The sequence below is a fragment of the Salvelinus sp. IW2-2015 genome, linkage group LG7, assembly GCF_002910315.2.
Source record: "Salvelinus sp. IW2-2015 linkage group LG7, ASM291031v2, whole genome shotgun sequence".
Classification (NCBI taxonomy): domain Eukaryota; kingdom Metazoa; phylum Chordata; class Actinopteri; order Salmoniformes; family Salmonidae; genus Salvelinus; species Salvelinus sp. IW2-2015.
The window spans coordinates 28,004,610-28,030,802 of NC_036847.1; the positions used below are offsets into that span (position 1 = coordinate 28,004,610).

The window sequence follows — 26,193 nt, forward strand, 5'->3', positions numbered from 1 at the left end:
TGTGTAAACATGTTCTTTTAAAGGTGCTGTTTGCAGCTTTTTTTATCAATAAAAAAACTCTGATTTGTAAGATAAGAATAGAGATTGGGGAAGCACATCTTAATTTAAAATTGACAAAAATGAAAAAAAAACAGTGCACTGTCTGATAAGACATTGTTCCTCACTGTTCTAGTTCTTGTGCCTTGCTGTGCTGTTTGCTAGATGAATGCTGTTTTAGACTAAAGTGAAGCATTAGGGCAACTGGGGAAAGGTTAGATGTGATGCCTCTGATACTGCACTACCATGGTAATATTACACACTCTCCATGGGCTGTGTGTGTGCGTGGCCAAGCTCAACGGAGAGAGGGAGGGTAAAAAGGGGAACGGGGGGGATACCCTGCCGGTAGCTGAGTGGGAGCAGTGGGGAGCCTCGGTGACTTAGTGGGACAGAAGTAGGTCATTGTAGACCCAGGGGCGTGTTCAGCAGGGAAAATGGAGGGGAACAAGCGTTCAGATAGAAATATGTTATGTAGAACAAACATGCTTCGCGATAACATGTAGAATAAGGAATCATGTTGGCTCTGTTCGACAACCACAAGCCCTTCCGCCTAGTTCAAACAGAGAGGGAAGGAGGGGAGAATTCCCAGGCTTTGAGTTCAATCATCAAGCTGGCTCACTGGGCTGGTGCTGCCCTCTGGTGAGAGACTGGCTACTGCTTAGTTTTTGTGGGATTTGTCACAAGGGAAAGGAACTTGTCAACACAAGGACCCATTCAAACTACTCTTCCTTTGGAACTCAGGGAGACTAGAAGTCGCCTAAGGCATCAGCTAATGGAATGAAGAATAAAGGAGGAAGCAATATTTCCACTCCAAGGTTATCTTGGTTTCTTTACTGATTTCCTCTCTTATGTTCCCCTCCCCAGGTGCCTACTGTCTGTCAGTCTTGGACTATGACAACACTAAAGGGCTGAACGTGAAACATTACAAGATCAGGAAGCTGGACAGTGGAGGGTTCTACATCACCTCACGCACTCAGTTTAACAACCTACAGCAGCTTGTCGCACACTACCACAGTGAGTCATTCTTTCTAAACAAAAATAGAAAATGGGGACTCTTTACTGCTGTACATGTGTGAAGAACAACTAACAGTAACACTACCAGAAGATGATATTGGAACTCAACATGTTTCCTTCCCTTCCTCTCAGAGCACGCAGACGGACTATGCCATTGTCTGACAGAGGTGTGTCCCGTACTGAAGCCTCAGACCCAGGGCCTAGCGCGCGATGCCTGGGAGATCCCCAGGGACTCCCTCCGCCTCGACCTCAAACTGGGACAGGGATGCTTCGGAGAGGTCTGGATGGGTAAGACAGTCTCTCTCCACTATCACTACTGTCTTTGGGATTTAATCAGCTACTGTAGGAATCAGTGTGATTCTCCTGATCTTCAGCCGACTCCCTAAACCGATCTGACAAAGCAGGGCGTATTGCCATGTAGAGGACCTCAAATGTCTATGGAGTGCATTTATCATTGCATCAAAACATTTTGCTTGGCAGTTGGCATTATTTTTTAAAACATGATCTGATGACAATTGTTACTTCAACGACATAACTGTGTAACCTTCGTCTGTGAAGGCACGTGGAATGGTACGACGCGGGTAGCAATCAAGACCTTGAAGACAGGTACCATGTCCCCCGAGGCCTTCCTCCAGGAGGCTCAGGTCATGAAGAAGCTGAGACATGAGAAGCTTGTCCAGCTCTATGCTGTGGTGTCTGAAGAACCCATCTATATTGTTACTGAGTACATGGGACAAGGGAGCTTATTGGACTTCCTGAAGGGAGACATGGGCAAGATGCTCCGCCTTCCTCAGCTGGTAGACATGGCCTCACAGGTAAGAGTTTAGATATGGAAAATACTATCTAGTCAAATTATGTACCCCTCTCTCTCTCTCACACACACACACACACACACACACACACACACACACACACACACACACACACACACACACACACACACACACACACACTATCAGTCAAAGCTAAACCTGTGTCTCCTCTTCAGATTGCTTCAGGGATGGCGTACGTAGAGAGGATGAACTACGTCCACAGAGACCTCAGGGCTGCCAACATCCTAGTGGGAGACAACATGGTGTGTAAAGTGGCTGATTTCGGCCTGGCCCGCCTCATAGAAGACAATGAGTACACCGCCAGGCAGGGTAAGACCACTAGAGGGCGTTGATTACCATCTCTCTCTTTCTATTGTCTCTCTCACCTCACTCTTAATCTTTCAGTTTCCAGACAAATTGGAATGCTGTCCTCAGATATTACTGAGATGTCTCTAGTTTAATGTGTGTCTCTCTTGTTGCAGGAGCAAAGTTCCCCATCAAGTGGACAGCCCCTGAAGCTGCGCTGTATGGCCGCTTCACTATCAAGTCTGACGTCTGGTCGTTCGGGGTCTTGCTGACCGAGCTGGCCACTAAAGGCAGAGTGCCATATCCAGGTAGCTACCATGACTCTTCTATAATGTCACTTAGTTAACAGATACCATATTTGATCGAATTGCTTATCCCTCTCGGAGCACGTTCCTTGACTACTTGCCAAAGACACACAGTGCTGGCAAGCAAGACTTCCTATGTGATGACACTGTTATCCTTTGAAACCATGAAGGTTGACTGAGTATCTCTGGGGTCATCATTCTGTGCCTGCGAGTGTCCCTGTATATTGATGTTTGTGTTCTCCTCTCTCCCTTCACCCTCTCTCTCTGTCTCCAACTCCCTCGCCCAGGCATGGTGAATCGGGAGGTGTTGGACCAGGTGGAGCGTGGTTACAGGATGCCCTGTCCAGCTGAGTGCCCTGAGTCCCTCCACGACCTCATGTTGACCTGCTGGAGGAAGGACGCTGAGGAGCGGCCCACCTTTGAGTACCTGCAGGGCTTCCTGGAAGACTACTTCACCTCCACTGAGCCCCAGTACCAGCCTGGAGAGAACCTGTAGTGCTGTAGCAGGGCTCAGGGTGGAAGAGAGGAACAGTGCTCTGGATACAACCACACTAACCTCTGAAGCTCTGACCGCTGTTGTGCACCTGGAACTGAACTACCAATTGCCACACACACACTCCTGACTACCATTAGCATTACTCATTGTGATGATATCATGATTTAGTTATCTTATTGATATCCTTCTGATTTGAAAAGAACAGTAGGAATCTACTGGTTTATTTTGAGTTATGTTCATGCCTGTCAGTTACTGTATGCTCCTATTGACGTTGTGCGGTAACTCCAAACGCATCATCAGACATTTGACATGAGTAGCCACCTACTGTATGCACCACTTCAATGCATCTCTTTATAGCTACACCTTTGGAGGGCTAAATAATCGACTGACTTCTCATATTCCAATTGGTTCCTTTCTATAATGAGGATGTTTTCTTGTTGTGGTATGCTGGACGCTGTCTTCCAATCTATACCCACAGACTGCTTGAGAAGTAACTCTGAGGGGTACTTTTTTCAGGATATCACTTACTGTATGTTATGTTTTTGATTAATTTAGTTATCAAACCTGAATTAACTGGAATATTTGACATTATTATCAGGTCATAGGCATTTCAGGTGAATATTTCTCCTCTACATTGTAGCCATTCTTGACTAAGCATTTATGGTACTACTGACAGTTTGAGAAGGTGGGCGGGACTTCGACTTCGCAGAGACTTTCTATACATGGAACACCTCTTCAGGCACTCCTAAAGAAGAGGAGATGGGAATGATTTGATTGTTTATTTGCATTCTCTACAACTTTTCTAGAAGAAGACAAAAGGCTACTGATGAACACAGTCTCCTCTCAGGACTGGGACCATGAATSCTGCTGCAATGTTTTTGTGCCAATGATCAAAACAACTATTTTCTACTCTCTTCTGTTTAAAGTGTATTTTTATTACTCTTGATTAACTTTTATATCTACAAAGTTCAATAAGCGTTTTTCTGTAGTTATATACTTCAATGATAATCGACTTATTTGTGAATCATGCTCAAACACTTGTGTACTGCATACCTAATAATACCTTCCATTTTCCATCCAATATCTAAGGAATTTTACGTTTTTGGTTGTTCAAACATTCAGATTAAAACCAAGATTTAAAGGAGTAACCATAAGACCTTTCACAATATATTCTTTGAAAAGTGTTATCAGTGCAACTGCTGGTCATTTTGGAGGTAATTAATGTGGTTTTGTTTTCATTGAATGATGGAGAGATGATTCTGAAGATATGAGGACTGAGCTTTCCAGTTGCTTGGGAAGCTGAATTGGCATTTTGAATATCCACTGTCATTGGGAAATTGTACATAAATATCCTCATTGCTAATATTTTTGTATATATCCTGTTGGTAATTTATTAATTTTAAAGATACTTTTGGTTTGTCTATTTTCAGCATCATTCTACCACTGGCCATCATGTCTATGGTACATCTTTCACTGAAGAAAGTGGTGTATTTTCTTTATATAATTACATCCTTATTTGTTCCACTTTTATCTTTATACGTTGTGTTCATATTGTGTCCATCTATCTGTAAAACTAAGCTCTGTGGTACTCTGCAATCAAAAAAATAAATAATGACTCGTATTGAAAACAATCTCTTCATCTTGTCAGAATAAGAGAACACCTTTTTATATAACCTATCAAGGTGTGTCTGATTATATTTTTGCTATCAAAAACTGTAGTCAACTCAATTGCTCAACTGCTATCAAAACTGAATCATACAGTTGGGACCAAATATATTGGCACCCTTGCACTTTTCTTAACTTATTCCCTATTTCTTCCTAAATAAGTTTAAATTGAAAAAAAGATTTGTCTCCACAACTTGTTATTTTCAACATTGCAGAACCCATTTCATTTTTGCAAACTTAAGTTTACAATTTTAATTTAGAAAATAAAGAAAAATGGAATTGACAAAATTGTCACCCATAGCTAGTACTTGGTTGCACAGCCATTGCCAACAAAGGCTTCTTGTAGTTTGTTGCATCTATCTACTGGCAATTTGGCCCAGTCTTAGCAGCAAACTGCTCTAATTCTTTCATGTTTGATGGGTGCCCTCCAACAACTGATGATTTCAGCTTTCGCAGTAGGTTATGGATGCGATTCAGACTTGGGACTCTTGACTGACCACTCCAGGGCAGTCCACTGTTTCTTCTTGGTGCTTTTTATGTGTGTTTGTTGTGGTTGTCATACTGGATGACCCACAACATTTAACAGAGAGACAGTTTTTCAAACATTGCACTCCAAAACACCTTGATTTCATGATGTCTTGCACACTTTTAAGTCCCCCAGTACCAGAGACCGCAAAGCAACCCCACAGTATGATTAAACCTTCCCATATAATTGATATTAGGGAGTTTTTTTTTCTTTGAATGCTTAATTTTTGTCATTGGTAAATATAGAAAGACCCCACTGCTGAAAGAGACAAAAGAAAGCCCTATTGAACAAAAACCCACCTAAACAAGCATAAATCCTGGGGGAAATGTTCTGTGGACCAATGAAACAAAATCGGAGCTCTTTGGCAATAGAGATTATCAGTTTTTTTTTTTTTGTTCCACGTTCAACCCATTGTCCAAAAACTGGGTCTCCATTGAAGATTCTGGGTCTTCCCAGCAGGACAACAACCCCAACCACCCACATCAAAAAGCATCCAGGAATGGTTAAGAAGGGATGCTGAACTGTTCTGGAGTGGCCAGCGAAGAAGAGTCCAGATCTGAAACATCACATACCTATGGCAAAATCTGATTGAGGGCACCCCTCAGCATTTGGTTGAGGGCATTTGGTTGAGGGCACCCCTCAAATATTGAAGAATTAGAGCAGTTTGCTGCTGAAAAGTGGGCCAAATTGCCAGTAGAAAGGTGGTGGCTACAAGAAGTGTTTGTCTGCAGTTATCTTGGCCAAAGGCTGTGGAACCAAGTACTAGCTATGGGTGACAATTTTGTCGATGCCATTTGTCTTTATTTTATCAATTAAAATTGTAAACTTAAGTTTACAAAAATATGATTGGTTCTACAATGTTGAGTTAGTGGTTACTAAATGTTTTATTTAAAAAAAAATTAGAAGAAATTGGGAATTATTTAAGAAAGTGCAAGGGTGCCAATATATTTGGCCACAACTGTACATTTACATGTCGACATCTCCTATTTCTAAGGACATTGATGGGGAGGCTGGTTTATGAACTGTTCCTCTGTTATTGTTACAATGAATGTCAGTGTTTTTATAGAAGACATCTGATGTACTATGGTACAGCATAGTGTATATCTAACTTTGGATAGAAGACTTACATTATAAATGCAACCTTTTTTATTTAGGTAAGACCAACTCCTGGAGAATGCCAAGATTTCCTAAACCACTATAAATGCATACACTGTTTTTCCTCAGACATGAATTATTAATCTTCTATAAGACTGCTATTATTAATCTGACTTGTTATTTCATGTCCTGTGAACATTTGGAGCAGCAGATTGACTAGGCTGTTGTCTTAATCCTAATGTAATCCCTATTGTTCCATCATTGTGAAAAACCAAGGACATGTCTCCATTGGGTTCTTTGGGTCTTTCTCCTCAACCTATGCAGTTTTAGGATTTGTGATATTCCTGTGTATATTCTTTTTCACTGCATTCAGTGCAACATTTTAGAATTTCAGGCAATGTTTTTGCTATTGTATAAATACTAATGTACATTGTTTAAAATTCAAATGGCAATGTTGGGATAACATTTTTAAATTGCCAACTGTAATCTGTCACGTTGTAATTTGTTGAAAACGCAATAAATTATGTTTCTTATATTGATGGTAACCAGACAGTGAGTCAATTGATGCTTACCCATTGACAGGAAATGGTGTCTAGCTACACATGGAGAGAAATAGTAATGGTGTATTTTTGTGGGCCCTAACTCTGCCATGGTTTGTTGTACAAAGCCTATAGGAAAATACATTTTTTGGAAGGTTTTTAGATAAACTCAGAAAATAAGGTCTATGAGAACACAGGCTTATGAGATCTTATACGGTTTGTTCTATGAGATCATTTTTTATCAGTTACCGTCACTTTTTGTGAATTTGAAAGCATTTATGTAATTTWAAAAAAGCACATAAAGAACATAATTCCTAAAGGTCATGATTGATTATCTCATAGAACAAAACATATAAGATGTCCTAAGTCTGTGTTAACCTCAGACCTTATTTTCATCGTTTATGTCTCACTGTCATTATATCCAAAACTTACTTTGAGCTAGATTGGTCTAATTGCATATCTTTGAGATACTAACCTGATATCATTTTTTGAGGTTTTGAACATAACATTCCTGATGTCATGTGTTGTAAACATTTTAAACAAATAATGTCAAATACATATTTTATGTTATTGAGTAGCCTAGAATAGATATTATAGTAGGCTATTGTAGACCTGTTTGTCACATCTTCATTCAATATACGATATGATAGAGAACAACATAAAAACAATGACGTGAACATTTTAGTGTTATATTACTTTAAGTGAAGCAATACCCTGACATTGCATAATTGGCAGAAACTCACGAAAAAGTTATCATGATATCTGCTGGGCGCGCGTACAGCCGTAGGTGAGCAAATGAACGATTTCGGGTTTTCACTTCCTGATTTCAATGGTATAACCAATGAACGGACAAAACACGGACCGATTTCTTTCGGGAATTAACCTCCACTGAACAAAAACGGATTGACCGAACAGTTCTAACTTCATGATTACGCTCTATTTATACCTTTACTCGACAAGGTAATGTATTCATCTGTTTTTAAAATGTGTCAACACGTTGTGTTGATGCATTTTATTCGAAAACGTACTGACTGAATTCAGGGATAGACACAACCGAGTCCAGTAATTTGGGGCGGCAGATAGCCTAGTGGTTGTGCGGCAGATAGCCTAGTGGTTGTGCCATTAACCGAAAGGTTGCTGGATCGAATCCCCGAGCTGACAAGGTAAAAATCTGTGAAAACCCTGAACAAGACAGTTAACCCACTGTTCCCCGGTAGGCCGTCATTGTAAATAATATTTTGTTCTTAACTGACTTGCTTAGTTAAATAAAGGTTCAATTAAAATGTTCAGATACTGGGCTATTTATAAATAGTAATCAGAATGTTCTGTTGTGGAGGATTGGCACACACCATATTATTCAGCAACACCATTAACTGTTATTTTTAATCTCTCTCTACCACCCTAACTCTCTTTACCCCCCTATCTCTCTTTACCACCCTATCTCTCTCTACCTCCCTCCCTATCTCTCTCTATCTCTCCCCTTCCTCTCGCTCTCTACTGCCCCCCCTTCCTCTCTGTCTTTCCCTCCCTCCCTTCCTCACCCCCTCTTTCCCTTCCCCTCTCCCCCCCTTCTCTTTCCCTCCCTCTCCCCCCTCTCTTTCCCTCCCTCCATCCCCCATCTCTCCCTCTCTCCATCCCCCATCTCTCTCTCCTCTCTCTCTTTCACTTTCTCTCTTGAATTTATATTGTGGCTACTGTTCTGCTGTCATGGCCCTTTCTGGTTCCAACTTTCGGCTGCTCTGTCATGTTACAGAGGCATCCAGCATCCTGACAATATACACAGCATTGGCAGACCCTTTGTTCTCAGCCGACCTTGTGACAGGGTAAGTCAACAAACATTTTCCACTGTTGTTTTCTCAAAAGTATTGAAATAACTTGATCATTGCTCTGTCAGTCTACTTCATAAGGAAGATTCTTCCTCACTCTTCAGGTTTTTTCTCTCTTGGCTATGTTCATATTTGTCATGCCAAGATGTGTTTCAGTAGAACCTGTAATGGTTAATTCCTGACTCTAAATGGTGTGTTTGTACCAGTCAGATTCTCTGTGTTTTGTAGTGTAGCATTCTTACCCACATCACCACAATAGTTAAGAACAGGTAAGACCGGTCTGCTTTTTATCTTCCACCACAGTAGCCAACTCTACATTGAGGATATCATCTGTCTTTCGACAGTATGAGCAAGTATACTACTGCTCTTCTCTCTTAAATTATATAATCCGGATATTGAGTATGAAGAAGAATGAAATAGCTTTATCAAATCAAAATCAAGTCAAATTTGATTGGTTACACTGTATTTAGCAGATGTTATTTGGGTGTAGCAGAATGCTTGTGTCCCTGGTGCCAACTGTGCAATAATATCTGTTAGAAGTCTGCTGCATGACCAATAACAAGTACCAAAATATGACATCCCAAATCAGGCTGAGCAAACAGTCATAAGAGTGTGACAGACAAATGACTGAGAGAAGATGAGATGATGATGAAAAGCTGGGGACAGTAGGATGGTAGGACATTCGAGTTGCACACCACTATTTACTGTTACTGTATTTGACACACTTTTTTTTATTTGTTTCCCTAAGGAGGTCTATTGAGAGAGGGACTTTAACCTAGACTTTTGTGCCCACATGCAAGCTGTTAAACATTGTTAATCAAGGAAGCATTAATCATTGTCTGAACACGACCATTTCAGTTTGTGTGTGTGTGCTTCTCTGGTAGTGCCAGCTGTATGGCATGTACCAGTGTGATATACCAGTCACTACTGTTTTAATGCATGACTTGTGAAAGAGCTTTTTGGTTATGAATTGAATCATTACTGGGTAATGATGTTGGTCATGATTTGATTGTGGTTAGTCATCTCCAGTGCAGCAAGTTCCTGAGTAATTTGATAGATGGCATTTCTTTCTGTGTGACTGTTGGTCACAAAACAGAAGATGTGGATCTGACAGCTATAGGGTTTCAACTGTAAATTCTGCAGTCATTGCAGTGGAACTAATAGGTCATTTTTTGAATGCAAAATCTGACTTCAAAGTCTTCTTTCTCGACAGACAGCAATTTTTGATTATCCATGATATATTCTGATCAACTGGCTTGTTCTTGTGTCAGGAAACTAAATACCACATGAATCAGATAATATACCTGACCATTACAACCGATCAAAGATTTTGACTAAATTCATAGTTACTGCGTTTTGCCTTTTGTAGGGCAGTTCATTTACTCTATGCTAGATCAATAGATAACATCAAGCTGTCGACGAGCTGCCCTTYAGGTTTCAAACACGACACACAGCTACACAGCCAGACCAGTTACACATAGGTTGGCAGGAGTGGGACTGTTGTCGGATATATTGGCCAGTCAATTGCAAGTCATCTAAGCTGTGAACAGCAGTAATAATTTGATGGTGTAAGATAAGGCAGGGTTGAGGACAGGCCATGGTAGTTAGATTTAGCTCTATGACAGTGCAACTATATGAGGGCCAAAGAGAAATCAGGAAAGACATGATTGCCCTGTTTCTAGCACCTAGCCAACAGCATGTTTGTTGTTGTTTCTCACATTATTTACTCAGAATGTTTTTTGCATTATTACCTACAGCCGAAAATAACTTTTGGATATTAGATCGGCGGTCAAGAGAAATTCTACCAGAAATTAGACTTCTCTGAATTGGATCCTGTGTTTGAACTACCAGAGGCAGTTCCATTCATCCCGGGGGCTGCACTAAAACCCTTATTCTGGAGAAGAGGAATAAGGAGCTCCTAGTCAGACTCGGGAGGCGTGCATACCATTCACTTCTGCCCAACATATTACTCGCTAACGTTCAGTCCCTGGACTATAAAGTACACATTCTCCAGGAGAGGATCTCCTACCAAAGAGACATCAAGGACTGTAACATACTCTGTTTTACTGAATCATCTCTCTCCCCAAGATATATTTTCTTGTCCATTCAGCCAGTGGGGTTCTTTGTCCATTGTGCGGACAGGAAGAATGAACTCTCCTGGTGTATGTTTCATGATTACCTACTCATGGTGTGATTGTGGTAACGTACAGGAACTCAAATCCTTTTGTTCTCCCGATCTGGAATACCTCACCATTAAATGCCGACCACATTACTTCCCCAGAAAATTTTCTTCGGTCAGCGTCACCTCCGTGTATATTCCCGGGGTCTGCAGGGGTGTGTACTACGCCACTGCTTATAACTATAAGTTAAGTATAACTATAAGAAATCTAAGATGTGTCAAATAAATTATATCCAACTATGCATTTAAAATGAAATCAAACTTTATTTGTCACATGCGCCGAATACAACAAGTGTAGACCTTACCGTGAAATGCTTACGTACAAGCCCTTAACCAACAGTGCAGTTCAAGAAGAGTTGAGAAAATATTTACCAAATAAACTAAAGTATAAGAAATAATATATACAGTAGGGCAAAAAAGTATTTAGTSAGCCACCAATTGTGCAAGTTCTCCCACTTAAAAAGATGAGAGAGGCCTGTAATTTTCATCATAGGTACACTTCAACTATGACAGACAAAATGAGAAAAAAACATCCAGAAAATCACATTGTAGGATTTTTTATGAATTTATTTGCAAATTATGGTGGAAAATAAGTATTTGGTCACCTACAAACAAGCAATATTTCTGTCTCTCACAGACCTGTAACTTCTTCTTTAAGAGGCTCCTCTGTCCGCCACTCGTTACCTGTATTAATGGCACCTGTTTGAACTTGTTATCAGTATAAAAGACACCTGTCCACAACCTCAAACAGTCACACTCCAAACTCCACTATGCCAAGACCAAAAGAGCTGTCAAAGACACCAGAAACAAAATTGTAGACCTGCACCAGGCTGGAAGACTGAATCTGCAATAGGTAAGCAGCTTGGTTTGAAGAAATCAACTGTGGGAGCAATTATTAGGAAATGGAAGACATACAAGACCCTGATGATCTCCCTCGATCTGGGGCTCCACGCAAGATCTCACCCCGTGGGTCAAAATGATCACAAGAACGGTGAGCAAAAATCCCAGAAACACACGGGGGACCTAGTGAATGACCTGCAAGAGACTGGGACCAAAGTAAAAAGCCTACCATCAGTAAACACTACGCCGCCAGAGACTCAAATCCTGCAGTGCCAGAACGTGTCCAGGCCCGTCTGAAGTTTGCTAGAGAGCATTTGGATGATCCAGAAGAAGATTGGGAGAATGTCATATGGTCAGATGAAACTTGTTGGTAAAAACTCAACTCGTCGTGGTGGAGGACAAAGAATGCTGAGTTGCATCCAAAGAACACCATACCTACTGTGAAGCATGGGGTGGAAACATCATGCTTTGGGGCTGTTTTTCTGCAAAGGGACCAGACGACTTATCCGTGTAAAGGAAAGAATGAATGGGGCCATGTATCGTGAGATTTTGAGTAAAAACCTCCTTCCATCAGCAAGGGCATTGAAGATGAAACGTGGCTGGGTCTTTCAGCATGACAATGATCCCAAACCACACCGCCCGGCAACGAAGAGTGGCTTCATAAGAAGCATTTCAAGGTCCGGAGTGGCCTAGCCAGTCTCCAGATCTCAACCCCATAGAAAATCTTGGAGGGAGTTGTGAAAGTCCGTGTTGCCCAGCAACAGCCCAAAACATCACTGCTCTAGAGGAGACCTGCATGGAGGAATGGCCAAAATACCAACAACAGTGTGTGAAAACCTTGTGAAGACTTACAGAAAACGTTTGACCTCGTGCATTGCCAACAAAGGGTATATCAAAGTATTGAGAAAACTTTTGTTATTGACCAAATACTTATTTTCCACCTTAATTTGAAAATAAATTCATTAAAAATCCTACAATGTGATTTTCTGGATTTTGTTTCTCATTTTGTCCTGTCATAGTTGAAGTGTACTATGATGAAAATTACAGGCCTCTCTCATCTTTTTAAAAGTGGGAAACTTGCACAATTTGGTGCTGACTAAATACTTTTTGCTTTTTGCCACTTGGTTATATATATATTATATATACTATATAAACTAAAAAGTAACACACTAACATAACAGTAACCGAGGCTATATACAGGGGTACGCGTACGAGTCAGTGTGCGGGGGTACAGGGAGTTGGGTAATTTGTACATGTACATTTGAAAAATGGAAGTTTACATACACTTAGGTTGGAGTCATAAACTAGTTTTTTCAACCACTCCAAAACAGTTTCTTGTTAACAAACTATAGTTTTGGCAAGTTGGTTAGGACATCTACTGTCTGCATGACACAAGTATTTTTTTTCCAACAATTGTTTACAGACACATTATTTCACTTGTAATTCACTGTATCACAATTCCAGTGGTCAGAAGTTTGCATACACTAAGTTGACTGTGCTTTTAAACAGCTTGGAAAATTCCAGGAAAAATTTATTGTCATGGCTTGAGGAGCTTTTGATAGGCTAATTGACATAATTTGAGTCAATTGGAGGTGTACCTGTGGATATATTTCAAGACCTACCTTCAAACTCTGTGCCTCTTTGCTTGACATCATGGGAAAATCAAAAGAAATCAGCCAAGACCTCAGAAAACAATTGTAGGCCTCCACAAGTCTGGTTCATCCTTCGGAGGAATTTCCAAACGCCTGAAGGTACCACGTTCCTCTGTACAAATAATAGTACGCAAGCATAAACACCATGAGACCACACAGCTGTCACACCGCTCAGGAAGGAGACGCGTTCTGTTTTCTAGAGATGAACGTACTTTGGTGCGAAAAGTGCAAATCAATCCCACAACAACAGCAAAGGACCTTGTGAAGATGCTGGAGGAAACAGGTACAAAAGTATCTATATCCAGAGTAAAACAAGTCCTATATCGACATAACCTGAACAGCCGCTCAGCAAGGAAGAAGCCACTGCTCCAAAACCGCCATAAAAAAGCCAGACTACGGTTTGCAACTGCACATGGAGACAAAGATCATACTTTTTGGGAGAAATGTCCTCTGGTCTGATGAAACAAAAATAGAACTGTTTGGCCATAATGACCATCCTTATGTTTGGAGGAAAAAGGGGGAGGCTTGCAAGCCGAAGAACACCATCCCAATCGTGAAGCACGGGGGTGGCAGCATCATGTTGTGGGGGTGCTTTGCTGCCGGAGGGACTGGTGCACTTCAAAATAGATGGCATCATGAGGCAGGGAAATGATGTGGATATATTGAAGCAACATCTCAAGACATCAGTCAGGAAGTTAAAGCTTGGTCACAAATGGGTCTTCCAAATGGACAATGACCCCAAGCATACTTCCAAAGTTGTGGCAGAATGGCTTAAGGACAACAAAGTCAAGGTATTGGAGTGGTCATCACAAAGCCCTGACCTCAATCCTATAGATCATTTGTGGGTAGAACTGAAAAAGCTTGTGCGAGCAAAGGAGGTCTACAAACCTGACTCAGTTACACCAGCTCTGTCAGGAGGAATGGGCCAAAATTCACCCAACTTATTGTGGGAAGCTTGTGGAAGGCTACCTGAAACGTTTGACCCAAGTTAAACATTTTAAAGGCAATGCTACCAAATGCTAATTGAATGTATGTAAACTTCTGACCCACTGGGAATGTGATGAAATAAATAAATCATTCTCTCTACTATTATTCTGATATTTCACATTCTTAAAATAAAGTGGTGATTATAACTAACCTAAGACAGGGAATTGTTACTTAGATTAAATGTCAGSAATTGTTTAAATGTATTTGGCTAAGGTGTATGTACACTTCTGACTTCAACTGTAGATAATAAACAGTGAGTTGCAGCAGTATACAAAACAAATGKGGAGGGGAGGATGTAATAGTCCGGTGGCCATTTGATGAAGCTGTTAAGGAGCATTTTGGTCCTAGGCTTGGCGCTCCGGTACCGCTAGCCATGTGGTAGCAGAGAAAACAGTCTATGACTTGGGTGACTGGAGTCTCTGACAATTTTATGGGCTTTCCTCTGACACTGCCTATTATATAGGTCCTGGATGGCAGGAAGCTTGGCCCCAGTGATGTACTGGGCCGTACGCACTACCCTCTGTAGCATCTTAAGGTCAGATGCTGAGCAGTTGCCATACCAGGTGGTGATGCAACCGGTCAGGATGCTCTCGATGGTGCAGCTGTAACTTTTTGAGGATCTGGGGACCCATGCCAAATCTTTTCAGTCTCGTTAGTGATGTGGACACCAAGGAACGTGAAACTCTCAACCCACACCACTACAGCCCTGTTGATGTTAATGGGGGCCTGTTCGGACCCCCTTTTCCTGTAGTCCACGATCAGCTCATTTGTCTTGCTCACGTTGAGGGAGAGGTTGTTGTCCTGGTACCACATTGCCAGTTCTCTGACCTCCCTATAGGCTGTCTCATCATTGTCGGTGATCAGGCCTACCACTGTTGTGTTGTCAGCAAACTTAATGATGGTGTTGGAGTTGTGTTTGGTCACACAGTCGTGGGTGAAAATGGAGTACAGGAGGGGACTAAGTACACACCCCCGAGGGGCCCCAGATTTGAGAATCAGCGTGGCAGACGTGTTGTTGCCTACCCTTACCACCTGGGGGTGGCCCGTCAGGATGTCCAGGATCCAGTTGCAGAGGGAGGTGTTTAGTCCCAGGGTCCTTAGCTTAGTGATGAGCTTCGTGGGCACTATTGTGTTGAACGCTGAGCTGTAGTCAATGAACAGCATTCTCAGATACTGTAAGTGTTCCTTTTGTCCAGGTGGGAAAGGGCAGTGTGGAGTGCGATTAGATTGCATCATCTGTGGATCTGTTGGGGCGGTATGCGAATTGGAGTGGGTCTAGGGTATCCGAGAGGATGCTGTTGATGAGAGCCATGRCCAGCATTCATAGCACTTCATGGCTACCGGTGTGAGTGCTACGAGGCGGTAATCATTTTGGCAGGTTACCTCCGCTTACCTTAGCTTCCTTGGTTTGCTTCCTGTGATTTAAGTGGCTAGATGTCAAGATCAAGCTTCTTGGTTACAGCAGAGATATTCAATCGCCTCCTGCATCAAGGTACCTGTTGCCTAAATAGTTTTGTGCGTCACCCCCCCCCCCCCAAATAAAAGATAGCACCTCTTGTGTGCACTTCTGGTAATACTGTATATGGTACAGAAATGGTATGACAGTAGAGGTCGACCGATTATGATTTTTCAATGCCGATACCGATACCGATTATTGGAGGACAAAAAAAGCCGATACCGATTAATCGGCCGATTTATATAAAAAAATTATATAATAATAATATATATATATATATCATACACACACACACACACATTTTTGTAATAATGACAATTGCAACAATACTGAATGAACAATGAACACTTTTATTTTAACTTAATATAATACATAAATACACACACGCACACAGCTCTGAAGTGACAATGATACTGAAGAGTCTGCTTAGGAGACAAATACTCTCAACTGTTTGAATAAAAATAGAGTTTAAGTTACCTGTGATGAATGTTGAAAACAAAAACTTTAATTTCTATATGCAGGAAATCCTATTTTAATAATGGGCATGGTAAGAATTGACAACCAAAGTGCGAGTCATAATTCCCATGACACCTTCTAGCAAAATCTGAAAAGCGGTTCCTTCATTTATTCCATAGGATATTTTTAGATTCACTTAAAATAAGGTCTGTGTTTCGTGTAGGCTTACATGACCGTGCCAATTTTATAACTGTGTAGATATCCATAGGACAAGGTACCTCTGATCAATATTGGCTAAATATAAGCGAAGATAAACTTTTTTGTAGAGTGGATTTATGAAAATATGTTGACAAACATTACCTTATCCTAGTGAGATTTACACGGGTATCAAAACGTCGAGGCGGTTTAAGCCTGCACGAAACACAGACCTTATTTGAAGTAGATCAAGACAYTCTCTATGGAAGACATGAACGGTAAAATAACGAAGGAACCCCTTTCAAATTCAGCCGCAAGTTATTACAGGAATTATAACGCGTCGACTATTTCTCTCTAAACCATATACCTTTGACTAATCCGGAAACTATCACCTCGAAAACAAAACGTTTATTCCGTTCCGTATTTTATCTAACGGGTGGCATCCATGAGTCTAAATATTCCTGTTACATTGCACAACCTTCAATGTTGTCATAATTACGTAAAATTCTGGCAATTTAGTTCGCAAAGAGCCAGGCGGCCCAAACTGTTGCATATACCCTGACTCGTGCAATGAACGAAGAGAAATTACCAATTTCACCTGGTTAATATTGCCTGCTAACCTGGATTCTTTTAGCTAAATATGCAGGTTTAAAAATATATACTTGTGTATTGATTTTAAGAAAGGCATTGATGTTTATGGTTAAGTACACATTGGATCAATGACAGTCATTGATTGATTGTTTTTTATAAGATAAGTTTAATGCTAGCTAGCAACTTACCTTAGCTTACTGCATTCGCTAACAAGCAGGCTCCTCGTGGAGTGCAATGTAATCAGGTGTTAGAGCATTGGACTAGTTAACTGTAAGGTTGCAAGATTGGATCCCCCGAGCTGACAAGGTTAAAAATCTGTCGTTCTGCCTCGTTGAAAATAAGAATGTGTTCTTAACTGACTTGCCTAAATAAATAAAGATGAAATAAAGGTGTAAAAAAATAAAAAATAAAATAAAAAACTATCGGCAAATCGCCGCCCAAAAATACCGATTACCGATTGTTATGAAAACTTGAAATCGGCCCCGATTAATCGGCCATTCCGATTAATCGGTCGACCTCTATATGACAGTATAAAAAAATGGGGATGCCGCCCAACCCTAAACTGCACTGGACTTTGTGCAAACTGGAAGCCGCATACCATGAGGCCGCATTTATTTTAACTGGGGATTTTAATAAAGRAAATCTGAGGAAAACGCTACCGAAATTCTATCAACACATCTCCTGTGGCACTCGCGCAACGAACACCCTGGATCATTGCTACTCCTTGTCCCGGGTTGGCTCTGAGAATAGTATCGACGTACACTATATATACAAAGTATGCGGACACCCCTTCAAATTAGTGAATTCGGCTATTTCTGCCGCACCCTTTGTTGACAGGTGTATAAAATCGAGCACATAGCCATGCAATCTCCATACGTAAACATTGGCAGTATAAATCCTTGCTGAGCAGCCACACACAAGCCTAAGATCACCATGCGCAATGTCATGTAAATAAAGTATTTCTGTTTTTTATTTGTAATAAATTTGCACATTTTCCAAAAAAACTGTTTTCGCTTTGTCATTATGGGGTATTGTGTGTAGATTGATGAGGAATTGTACATTTTAGAATAAGGCTGTAACGTAACAAAATGTGGATAAAGTCAAGGGGTCTGAATACTTTCCGAATGCACTGCAAATTTTTCTAAAAAACGTTTTTCACTTTGTTATTATGGGGTATTGTGTGTAGATTGCTGAGGAAAACATTTTTTAATACATTTTAATACATTTTAGAACAAGGCTGTAACATTGTAAAATTTATTAATTGTGGTCCCGTGTGGCTCAGTTGGTAGAGCATGGCGCTTGCAACGCCAGGGTTGTGGGTTCATTCCCCACGGGGGGACCAGGATGAATATGTATGAACTTTCCAATTTGTAAGTCGCTCTGGATAAGAGCGTCTGCTAAATGACGTAAATGTTAAATCATTTTTGTAATAAGGCCTTAACGAAACAAAATGCAGAAAAAGTCAAGGGGGCTGAATACTTTCCGATTGCACTGTAAATTCTAGACACTGACTGATCATTCTGATGTTTCTCAATTTTTATTTTGGGGATTTATATTACTGCATTGTTGGAGCTAGAAATACACGCATTTCGCTGTACCTGCTAAATCTGCAAATATGTGTACGCAACCAATACAATTTGATATGAAAAAGGCTACAGTATAGAGTTAGAGGGAGTTACTGTACAGAGAGGATGAGGATTTTCCACTCATAGGCCTACACACATTAGAGTAGAGCCTGTGATATTACCCTATTCTCTACATCCACAGAATTCACATGGACAATCTCAGTCCATTGAATGAATAGCTCTTGGTTTATGTTTGATTAACAGTAGCCTATATTTCTCTCACAAGCACATCTTTTTACAGCTCTCTGTGGTTTTAAAAAGCCCTTCACCCACTCTGACCAATAGGGTTTGTCTATCTGTCTCAGGTGTGTAGCAGATGATGCTGAATGTCATGTCACAACCAGGAAGTTATAGTATGTGTAAATGTTATCTCATTGACATGTCAATGTTTTTCCAGTATGTGATACTAAGGAAGAGCTTTTCAAATCTCTTGACCTCACTCTGTTCAGAGCAAATGTGATTTATTTCTAACCAGTTGTTTAAATAGGGCGGATAGCTTCTGTATAGTGTGTGTGTGTGTGGTGTGTGTGTGTGTGGCCAGTGAGGCTGAGTTTATCACACATCTGATCAGTGTGATGTGGCTAACCACTTTTGTCTCTGTTCCCTCTGGCAGATACAAAAGTGGTTGGACCACAGATACAGGAAGTGTTTATTTTAGAGTAGTATCCTCACAATTGAGAGAGAACACTTGGCCTGAGGCTGATTGGCACATGTCCTCCATTGTACTGTATATTTGTCCTCAAAGTGAATGTTGTGTTTTGTTCGTACAGTGAAGAGGACAGGCAAAACATCTAGAGTTTCTAAATAAAATCAATTTGTCACATACACATGGTTAGCAGATGTTACTGCGAGTGTTACGAAATGCTTTTGCTTCTAGTTCCGACAGTGCAGTAATATCTAACAATAATATCTAACAAGTAATCTAACAATTCCCCAACAACTACCTAATACACACAAATCTAAAGGGTGAATGAGAATATGTACATGTAAGTATATAGATGAGTGATGGCGAAGGTGCAATAGATGGTATAAAATACAGTATATACATGTGATATGAGTAATGTAAGATATGTAAACATTATTAAAGTGGCATTACTTAGAGTGCATTGTATAAAGTGACTAGTGATCCATTTATTAAAGTGGCCAGTGATTGGGTCTCAATGTAGGCAGCAGCCTCTCTGAGTTAGTGATTGCTGTTTAGCAATCTGATGTCCTTGAGATATAAGCAGTTTTTCAGTCTCTCGGTCCCAGTTTTGATGCACCTGTACTGACCTCGCCTTCTGGATGGTAGCGGTGTGAACATGCAGTGGCTCAGGTGGTTGATGTCCTTTTTGGCCTTCCTGTGACATGGGGTGCTGTAGGTGTCACAGAGGGCAGGTAGTTTGCGCCCGGTGCAGACCGCACCACCCTCTGGAGAGCCTTGCGGTTGAGGGCGGTGCAGTTGCCGTACCAGGCTGTGATACAGCCCGACAGGATGCTCTCAATTGTGCATCTGTAAAGTTTGTCAGGGTTTTGGGTGACAAGCCAAATTTCTTCAGCCTCCTGAGGTTGAAGAGGCGCCATTGCGCCTTCTTCACCACACTGTCTGCGTGGCTGGACCATTTCAGTTTGTCTGGGATGTGTACGGCGAGGAACTTAACTTTACACCTTCTCCACTGCTGTCCCTTCGATGTGGATAGGGGGTTCTCCCTCTGCTGTTTCCTGAAGTCCACAATCATCTCCTTTGTTTTGTTGACGTTGATTTCTACTTGTGAGGTTCAATCCTGAGCAAACATGTTTAATGCAATAACAACAAAAAGATCGGGTTCATGTTTTGGATAAAGGGACGTATTTTACTTTCAAATGTCCACTAACCACTATCTTAGTTGTGTGAAATATATTGTCACTAAGTTCAAACACCCATCATGGTATCATTCACAACCTTAGGGAGGTGTCATAAAGACCACAAATGTACTGTACACAGAACACATGGTTGGGGAAGTTAGTGATGACGTGGACTCAGGTGACTTTGAAAACATCTAATTTCAGTGTTATATTTTCAGACAGGGGGAATTGTCACCAGTCGTGTCTGTTATTTAGACCTCAGGACCACCTCCATATATAACCTCAACGGCAATATTGCAGGACTAATCTTTCATTATATTAAGTGCTATAACTGAGCTCAGTTATTTTTTCTTCAGAGGACAACTTTATTACTATAACAAATATTATTTTTATAATATATTTGTATTCACAGAAAAGGAAAGATGACTACAATATATATTGTAGTTTTCTCATGGTGTTGGTATTTGCTTTCTCCACAGTAAACTCCAGAGATTCTGAGCCAAGGCACCGGTGCGCATCACCATCCACTACCATGGCCAACCAGGACTCTACCAACCCGTCCCATGCCTTGTTTGAGCAGTTCGTCCAAGCCCAGACCTGTAAGGAGGTGCAGCGTATTTTCTCAGAGCTTTGCCACCACCTACAGGTGGACCCCAGGGACTACCAGAGCTTCTACACCAAGCTCAAGGAAAGGCTCAACTACTGGAAGGCCAAGTCCCTCTGGGTCAAGCTGGACAAGCGGGCCCAACACCAAGACTACCAGCAAGGCGAAGTCTGTGCCAAAAACAAGGCGTGTATTTATTTATTCTCATTTAAGAGAAGAAGAGAAATACTCAGGAAGTTCTCTGAAGTAAAATATGTTTGTACAAGGACGGTGGCTATGTAGTGGTTAAGGTTTCTACATCAGTGTTGTGGATCTACTTTGGCAGAGTACCGTCTCTCCTTTTAATACTGTCAAGGTGCATTCATCCCTGCAGAGCTTAGTCTCTCCTTCCTCATTTCTTCCTCCTTTTTTATTTATCTTCTGTCTCTCCCCATCTCTCTCTCTCTCCCCTCTCCTCAGTGCCTGGTGCTAGGTGCAGGGCCGTGCGGGCTCAGGACAGCCATAGAGCTGGCTCTGCTGGGGGCTCATGTGGTGGTACTAGAGAAGAGAGACTCTTTCTCCCGGAATAACGTGCTGCACCTGTGGCCCTACACCATCTATGACCTGCGTGGGCTGGCTGCCAAGAAGTTCTACGGCAAATTTTGCACGGGAGCTCTGGATCACATCAGTATGTCCACCAGTACCATACTAGATCAACCTGATTTCTTGGTGTCATAATGCCAATCAAATGTCTTTATTTATTACGTATGACTAAATCAAACCAGTCTCTTATCAGTTTGCTATGATGCTATTAAGGTTCTTGAACATAGTGTCTGAGTATGTCTGTATTATCGTACATCAGTCAACTGTTTGAATTGAAGAGGATTGTTTTAATTCCCTGTGTGACAATATCATACATATTTGTACGCGTCTGTATCTTTCAGGCATCCGTCAGCTCCAGCTGATACTGCTGAAAGTGTGTCTTCTCCTGGGGGTGGAGGTTCAAACAGGGGTGGAATTCAAAGGATTTGTGGAGCCCTCAGGAGCCACAGGTACATCTAGACCCGTTCCCCCCATGTATTAAAGGAATAAAATACAAAATATTTCTGTGGTAGTAAAAGCTTGTAGAGCAGTTTTAAATATTTGTCCGGAGTGTCGACTGTGAGTGGAAATATACCTTAACTCTTTGCTCTTCCTGTCTCTCTCCCTCTGTCGTTGTATGTCTCCATCAGGCTGGATGGCAAAGCTGTTTCCTGACAATCACTCTGCTGGGAAGTTCCAGTTTGATGTCTTCATATCTGCAGGAGGAGGAAGCTATGTCCCGTATGGTGAGGAGAGAGGACACACTCACACTGTCCTCCTACCGAACAGACTGTACACACTTTAGACCAGTATGTTATCATATGACTTCATCCCTGATGGTGAGGAGAGAGGACACACTCTACTGTAGCTCCGATAGAACGGATGTATTCAACCGAAACACTCAATTATATGAACCTGATTTCAGGCTGCATGTGCTTCTGTCTTTGTCCCCACTCCCCAGGCTTCAAGAGGAAGGAGCTGCGAGGGAAGCTGGCCATCGGCATCACGTGTAACTTCATCAACCTTCACACTGCAGCCGAGGCCCAGGTGGCAGAGATCAGCGGTGTGGCACGTATCTACAACCAGAAGTTCTTCCAGGACCTGCTCACAGAGACGGGTAGGATTCTATTCTATTCTACGTCCCGGGTTTGGGGCTACGAGTGCCAGCACTTCTACTGGTGGTTGCTATGGTGTCAGCGACTGGGGATCGGAATAAAGAATAACATACAGGCTGGGTGGGCATGGTGACAGAGAAGGAGTGACAGTGCTGTCTTTTAATTGCTGTCCCTCTTCCTCTTTTTGTCAATTTCATGTGTAATTTCCTGTGTTCCATTGCTGTTTCACTTGTCCTATCATTGTCTTGTAACTAGTTTATTTCACTCATTCAGTCCCTCTTTATCCTCCTCTCAATCACTCTCTCTCTGTGTCTCTCTCTCTCTCTGTATCTGCTCTGTGTGTGTGTCTCTCTTCTCTTTCTCTCTCTCTCTTTCTTTCTCTCTTTCTCTCTCGTTATCTCTTTCTTTCTCGTTATCTCTTTCTCTCTCTCTCTCTTTCTCTCTCTTTCTCTCTCTCTCTCTTTCTCTCATTCTCTCTTTCTCTCTCTCTCTCTCTCTCTTTCTGTCTCTCTGTCTCTGTCTTTCTCTCTCTCTGTCTTTCTCTCTGTGTGTGTGTCTCTCTCTCTCCCTCCAGGTATTGATCTGGAGAACATAGTCTACTATAAAGACGMCACCCACTACTTTGTCATGACTGCCAAGAAGAAGAGCCTGTTAAAGATGGGGGTCATTAAACAGGTGAGGAAAACGCATCCATTAGTACCAGCAGCAGCAGCTCCATACTAGGCCTCTAGAGGTCAGATAGCTAGCAGCAATGACAAGAAGCTGCCATGTGGGGAATCATAGGTGGCTCGTATCTTGTTATTGATACCGTGTCTTGTTTTGACTGATGTCACATCTATGCTAATATGGCTAGAATTCGCTAGCTAGCTAACCAACAACTATAACGATGTATTTGAGAGACAACAAATACTTATTGTGCAAATGTATTTTAGACTAAATATAGTTTACATGTTGTCAACAGTCTAAGCCAGCTCCGTCTGTTTTGCCCCATAGTTGCGCATGTGTCGGTTTTATTACTAAACCACCAACCCATCTATTTCTCTAGTCTATTATCCATCTCTGGCTCCTCTGACCTTTGCATCTCAATATAGTCCTCCCCAGACAGGCTGGGGGCCTTTCCTGCTGTAAGGGATTAGATGCTAATAAACACTTGTAATGGAATGGATGTCTGTGCAGCACAGGGTCAGCACTGTGTCTCCCCAGCCATGCTACTGTATACCTGCTCACTCCCTCTTCTCACACTACAAGTCTGGAGGGACTAAGCTAGATCATCTTGTTTTGTCTTCAATGATTAGAGCTCAAACTGACTTTCCCCCCCCCAAAAAATATATTTCCTCTGTGTCCTCTTGTTCTGCTCAATAACTGTTTAGTAATCATTCTATATACAGTATTTGTGCATTATTGTTTTATTTTTATTTTTTTTAGTTCTTGTCACTTTTCCTTTTTGTTTAAAAAAAGCATATTGACATACCAGTAGAGTAATCTATTTTTTCCAATTGATTCACTGTGTATGCTAATTTCTTTATGTGGAGCATATAATGCTTGGCTAGACTACGTGGAAGGATTATACCCAATGTTTTCACATAAAGCAGCATCTAGATTCTAGTCAGTGATAGACATTTACATTTAAGTCATTTAGCAGACGCTCTTATCCAGAGCGACTTACAAATTGGAAAGTTCATACATATTCATCCTGGTCCCCCCGTGGGGAATGAACCCACAACCCTGGCGTTGCAAGCGCCATGCTCTACCAACTGAGCCACACGGGACATCTCTCAGATGTGTGCCACCACCACCCCAGTGCTTGAATTAGGCCTGTCTGTTTCAGTTGTACAGAGTACCAGCTCCTCCAATTTTCTTCTGCTTGAGTACTGGCACTTCTTATAGATTATTTGCTAGTAACAACACCAGTACTGTAAAAATGTAAATGAGTACCAGCCCCTAAAATAAGTACTGGGTGGCAGGTAGCCTAGTGGTTAGAGCGTTGGGCCAGTAAACAAAAGGTTGCTGGATCGAAATCCCTAAGTTGACAAAGTAAAAATCTGTCGTTCTGCCCCTGAACAAGGCAGTTAACCCACAGTTCCCTGGGCCTTGTGGATGTCGATTTTAAGGCAGCCCTCCACACCTCTCTGATTCAGAGGGTTAAATGCAGAAGACACATTTCAGTTGAAGGCATTTGGTTGTACAACTGACTAGGTATCCCCATTTATTCCACTTCAAGCACTGACCACTTCCAATATGTCCCCTATAGAGATGTATTCATTTACGATTCTATTCTATTTGATGATATGTTGTTCAGTGGTGTAAAAAATACTTTAAAGTACTACTTAAGTAGTTTTTGGGGGGTATCTGTACTTTACTTTACTATTAATATTTTTGACAACTTGTACTTTTACTTCACTACATTCCTATAGAAAAGTATGTACTTTTTACTCCATACATTTTCCCTGACACCCTAAAGTACTTGTTACATTTTGAATGCTTAGTAGGAGAGAACATGGTCCAATTCACACACTTATCAAGAGGACATCCCTGGTCATCCCCACTGCCTCTGATGTGGCGGACTCCGTAACACAAATGCTTTGTTTGTAAGCAATGTCTAAGTGTTGGAGTGTCCCCCTGGCTATCAGTAAATGTAAAGAAAACGCAAATATTGTGCCTACTGGTTTGCTTAATATAAGTAATTAGAAATGATTCATACTTTTACTTTTGATACTTAAGTATATTTTAAACCAAATAATTTTAGACTTTTACTCAAGTAGTATTTTACTGGGTGACTTTCACTTTTACTTTAGTCATTTGCTATTAAGGTATCTTTTACTTTTACTCAAGTATGACAATTGGGTACTTTTTCCACCACTGATGTTGTTCCCTCTGTGACCACCATAGATATAAAACAGTTATATATCTCTATGGTGACCACCTCCAATATGTTCCCTCTGCCTCCAGGACTTTAGTGATGCCGATAAGCTTCTGGCCCAGGTAAATGTGGACCAGGAGGCCTTGTTGCGTTACGCCTACGATGCTGCCCAGTTCTCCACGGGCCACTGCCTGCCCGACATGCAGTTTGCCCAGAACCACGCTGGCCAGCCTGACGTGGCCATGTTCGACTTCACCTGCATGCACCGAGCTGAGAACGCCTCTCTGGTCAGGGAGAGAAAGGGCAAGAAACTACTCATGGGCCTGGTGGGAGACTGCCTGGTAGAGGTGAGAGGTCATGTCAGTGGTGTTGTAGGACTTGATTCACTTATGCGTACACATGCTCGGCACAGACATGAACGGTGTGTGTGTGTGTGTGTGTGGTGGTGTGGTGTGGTGTGTGTGTGTGTGTGTGTGTGTGTGTGTGTGTGTGGTGTGTGTGGTGTGTGTGTGTGTGTGTGGTGTGTGTGTGGTGTGTGTGTGTGTGTGTGTGTGGTGTGTGTGTGGTGTGTGTGTGTGTGTGTGCATACAGTTGAAGTCGGAAGTTTACATGCACCTTAGCCAATACA

The 26,193-nt window shown here is 41.6% G+C and overlaps 2 protein-coding genes across 5 annotated transcripts in view; both read left to right on the forward strand.

Annotated features, from left to right (window-relative positions):
• Positions 1-6,800, forward strand: part of LOC111966755 (proto-oncogene tyrosine-protein kinase Src) — a 41,631-nt gene extending 34,831 nt beyond the window's left edge. For all 3 annotated transcript variants that reach the window (XM_023991662.3, XM_023991664.3, XM_023991665.3), the window contains 6 exons: positions 901-1,050; positions 1,183-1,338; positions 1,609-1,865; positions 2,039-2,192; positions 2,345-2,476; positions 2,761-6,800. In XM_023991662.3, the coding sequence (XP_023847430.1) occupies positions 901-1,050; positions 1,183-1,338; positions 1,609-1,865; positions 2,039-2,192; positions 2,345-2,476; positions 2,761-2,969 (1,058 nt within the window). In that variant the 3' untranslated portion in view covers positions 2,970-6,800. The remainder of the gene's footprint in view (positions 1-900; positions 1,051-1,182; positions 1,339-1,608; positions 1,866-2,038; positions 2,193-2,344; positions 2,477-2,760) is intronic.
• Positions 6,801-7,565: 765 nt separating this feature from the next.
• Positions 7,566-26,193, forward strand: part of LOC111966756 (F-actin-monooxygenase mical1) — a 53,333-nt gene continuing 34,705 nt past the window's right edge. For both annotated transcript variants that reach the window (XM_023991666.2, XM_023991667.2), the window contains exons 1-9: positions 7,566-7,754; positions 8,548-8,617; positions 20,905-21,215; positions 21,489-21,696; positions 21,953-22,060; positions 22,241-22,336; positions 22,552-22,707; positions 23,280-23,380; positions 25,655-25,912. In XM_023991666.2, the coding sequence (XP_023847434.1) occupies positions 20,958-21,215; positions 21,489-21,696; positions 21,953-22,060; positions 22,241-22,336; positions 22,552-22,707; positions 23,280-23,380; positions 25,655-25,912 (1,185 nt within the window). In that variant the 5' untranslated portion in view covers positions 7,566-7,754; positions 8,548-8,617; positions 20,905-20,957. The remainder of the gene's footprint in view (positions 7,755-8,547; positions 8,618-20,904; positions 21,216-21,488; positions 21,697-21,952; positions 22,061-22,240; positions 22,337-22,551; positions 22,708-23,279; positions 23,381-25,654; positions 25,913-26,193) is intronic.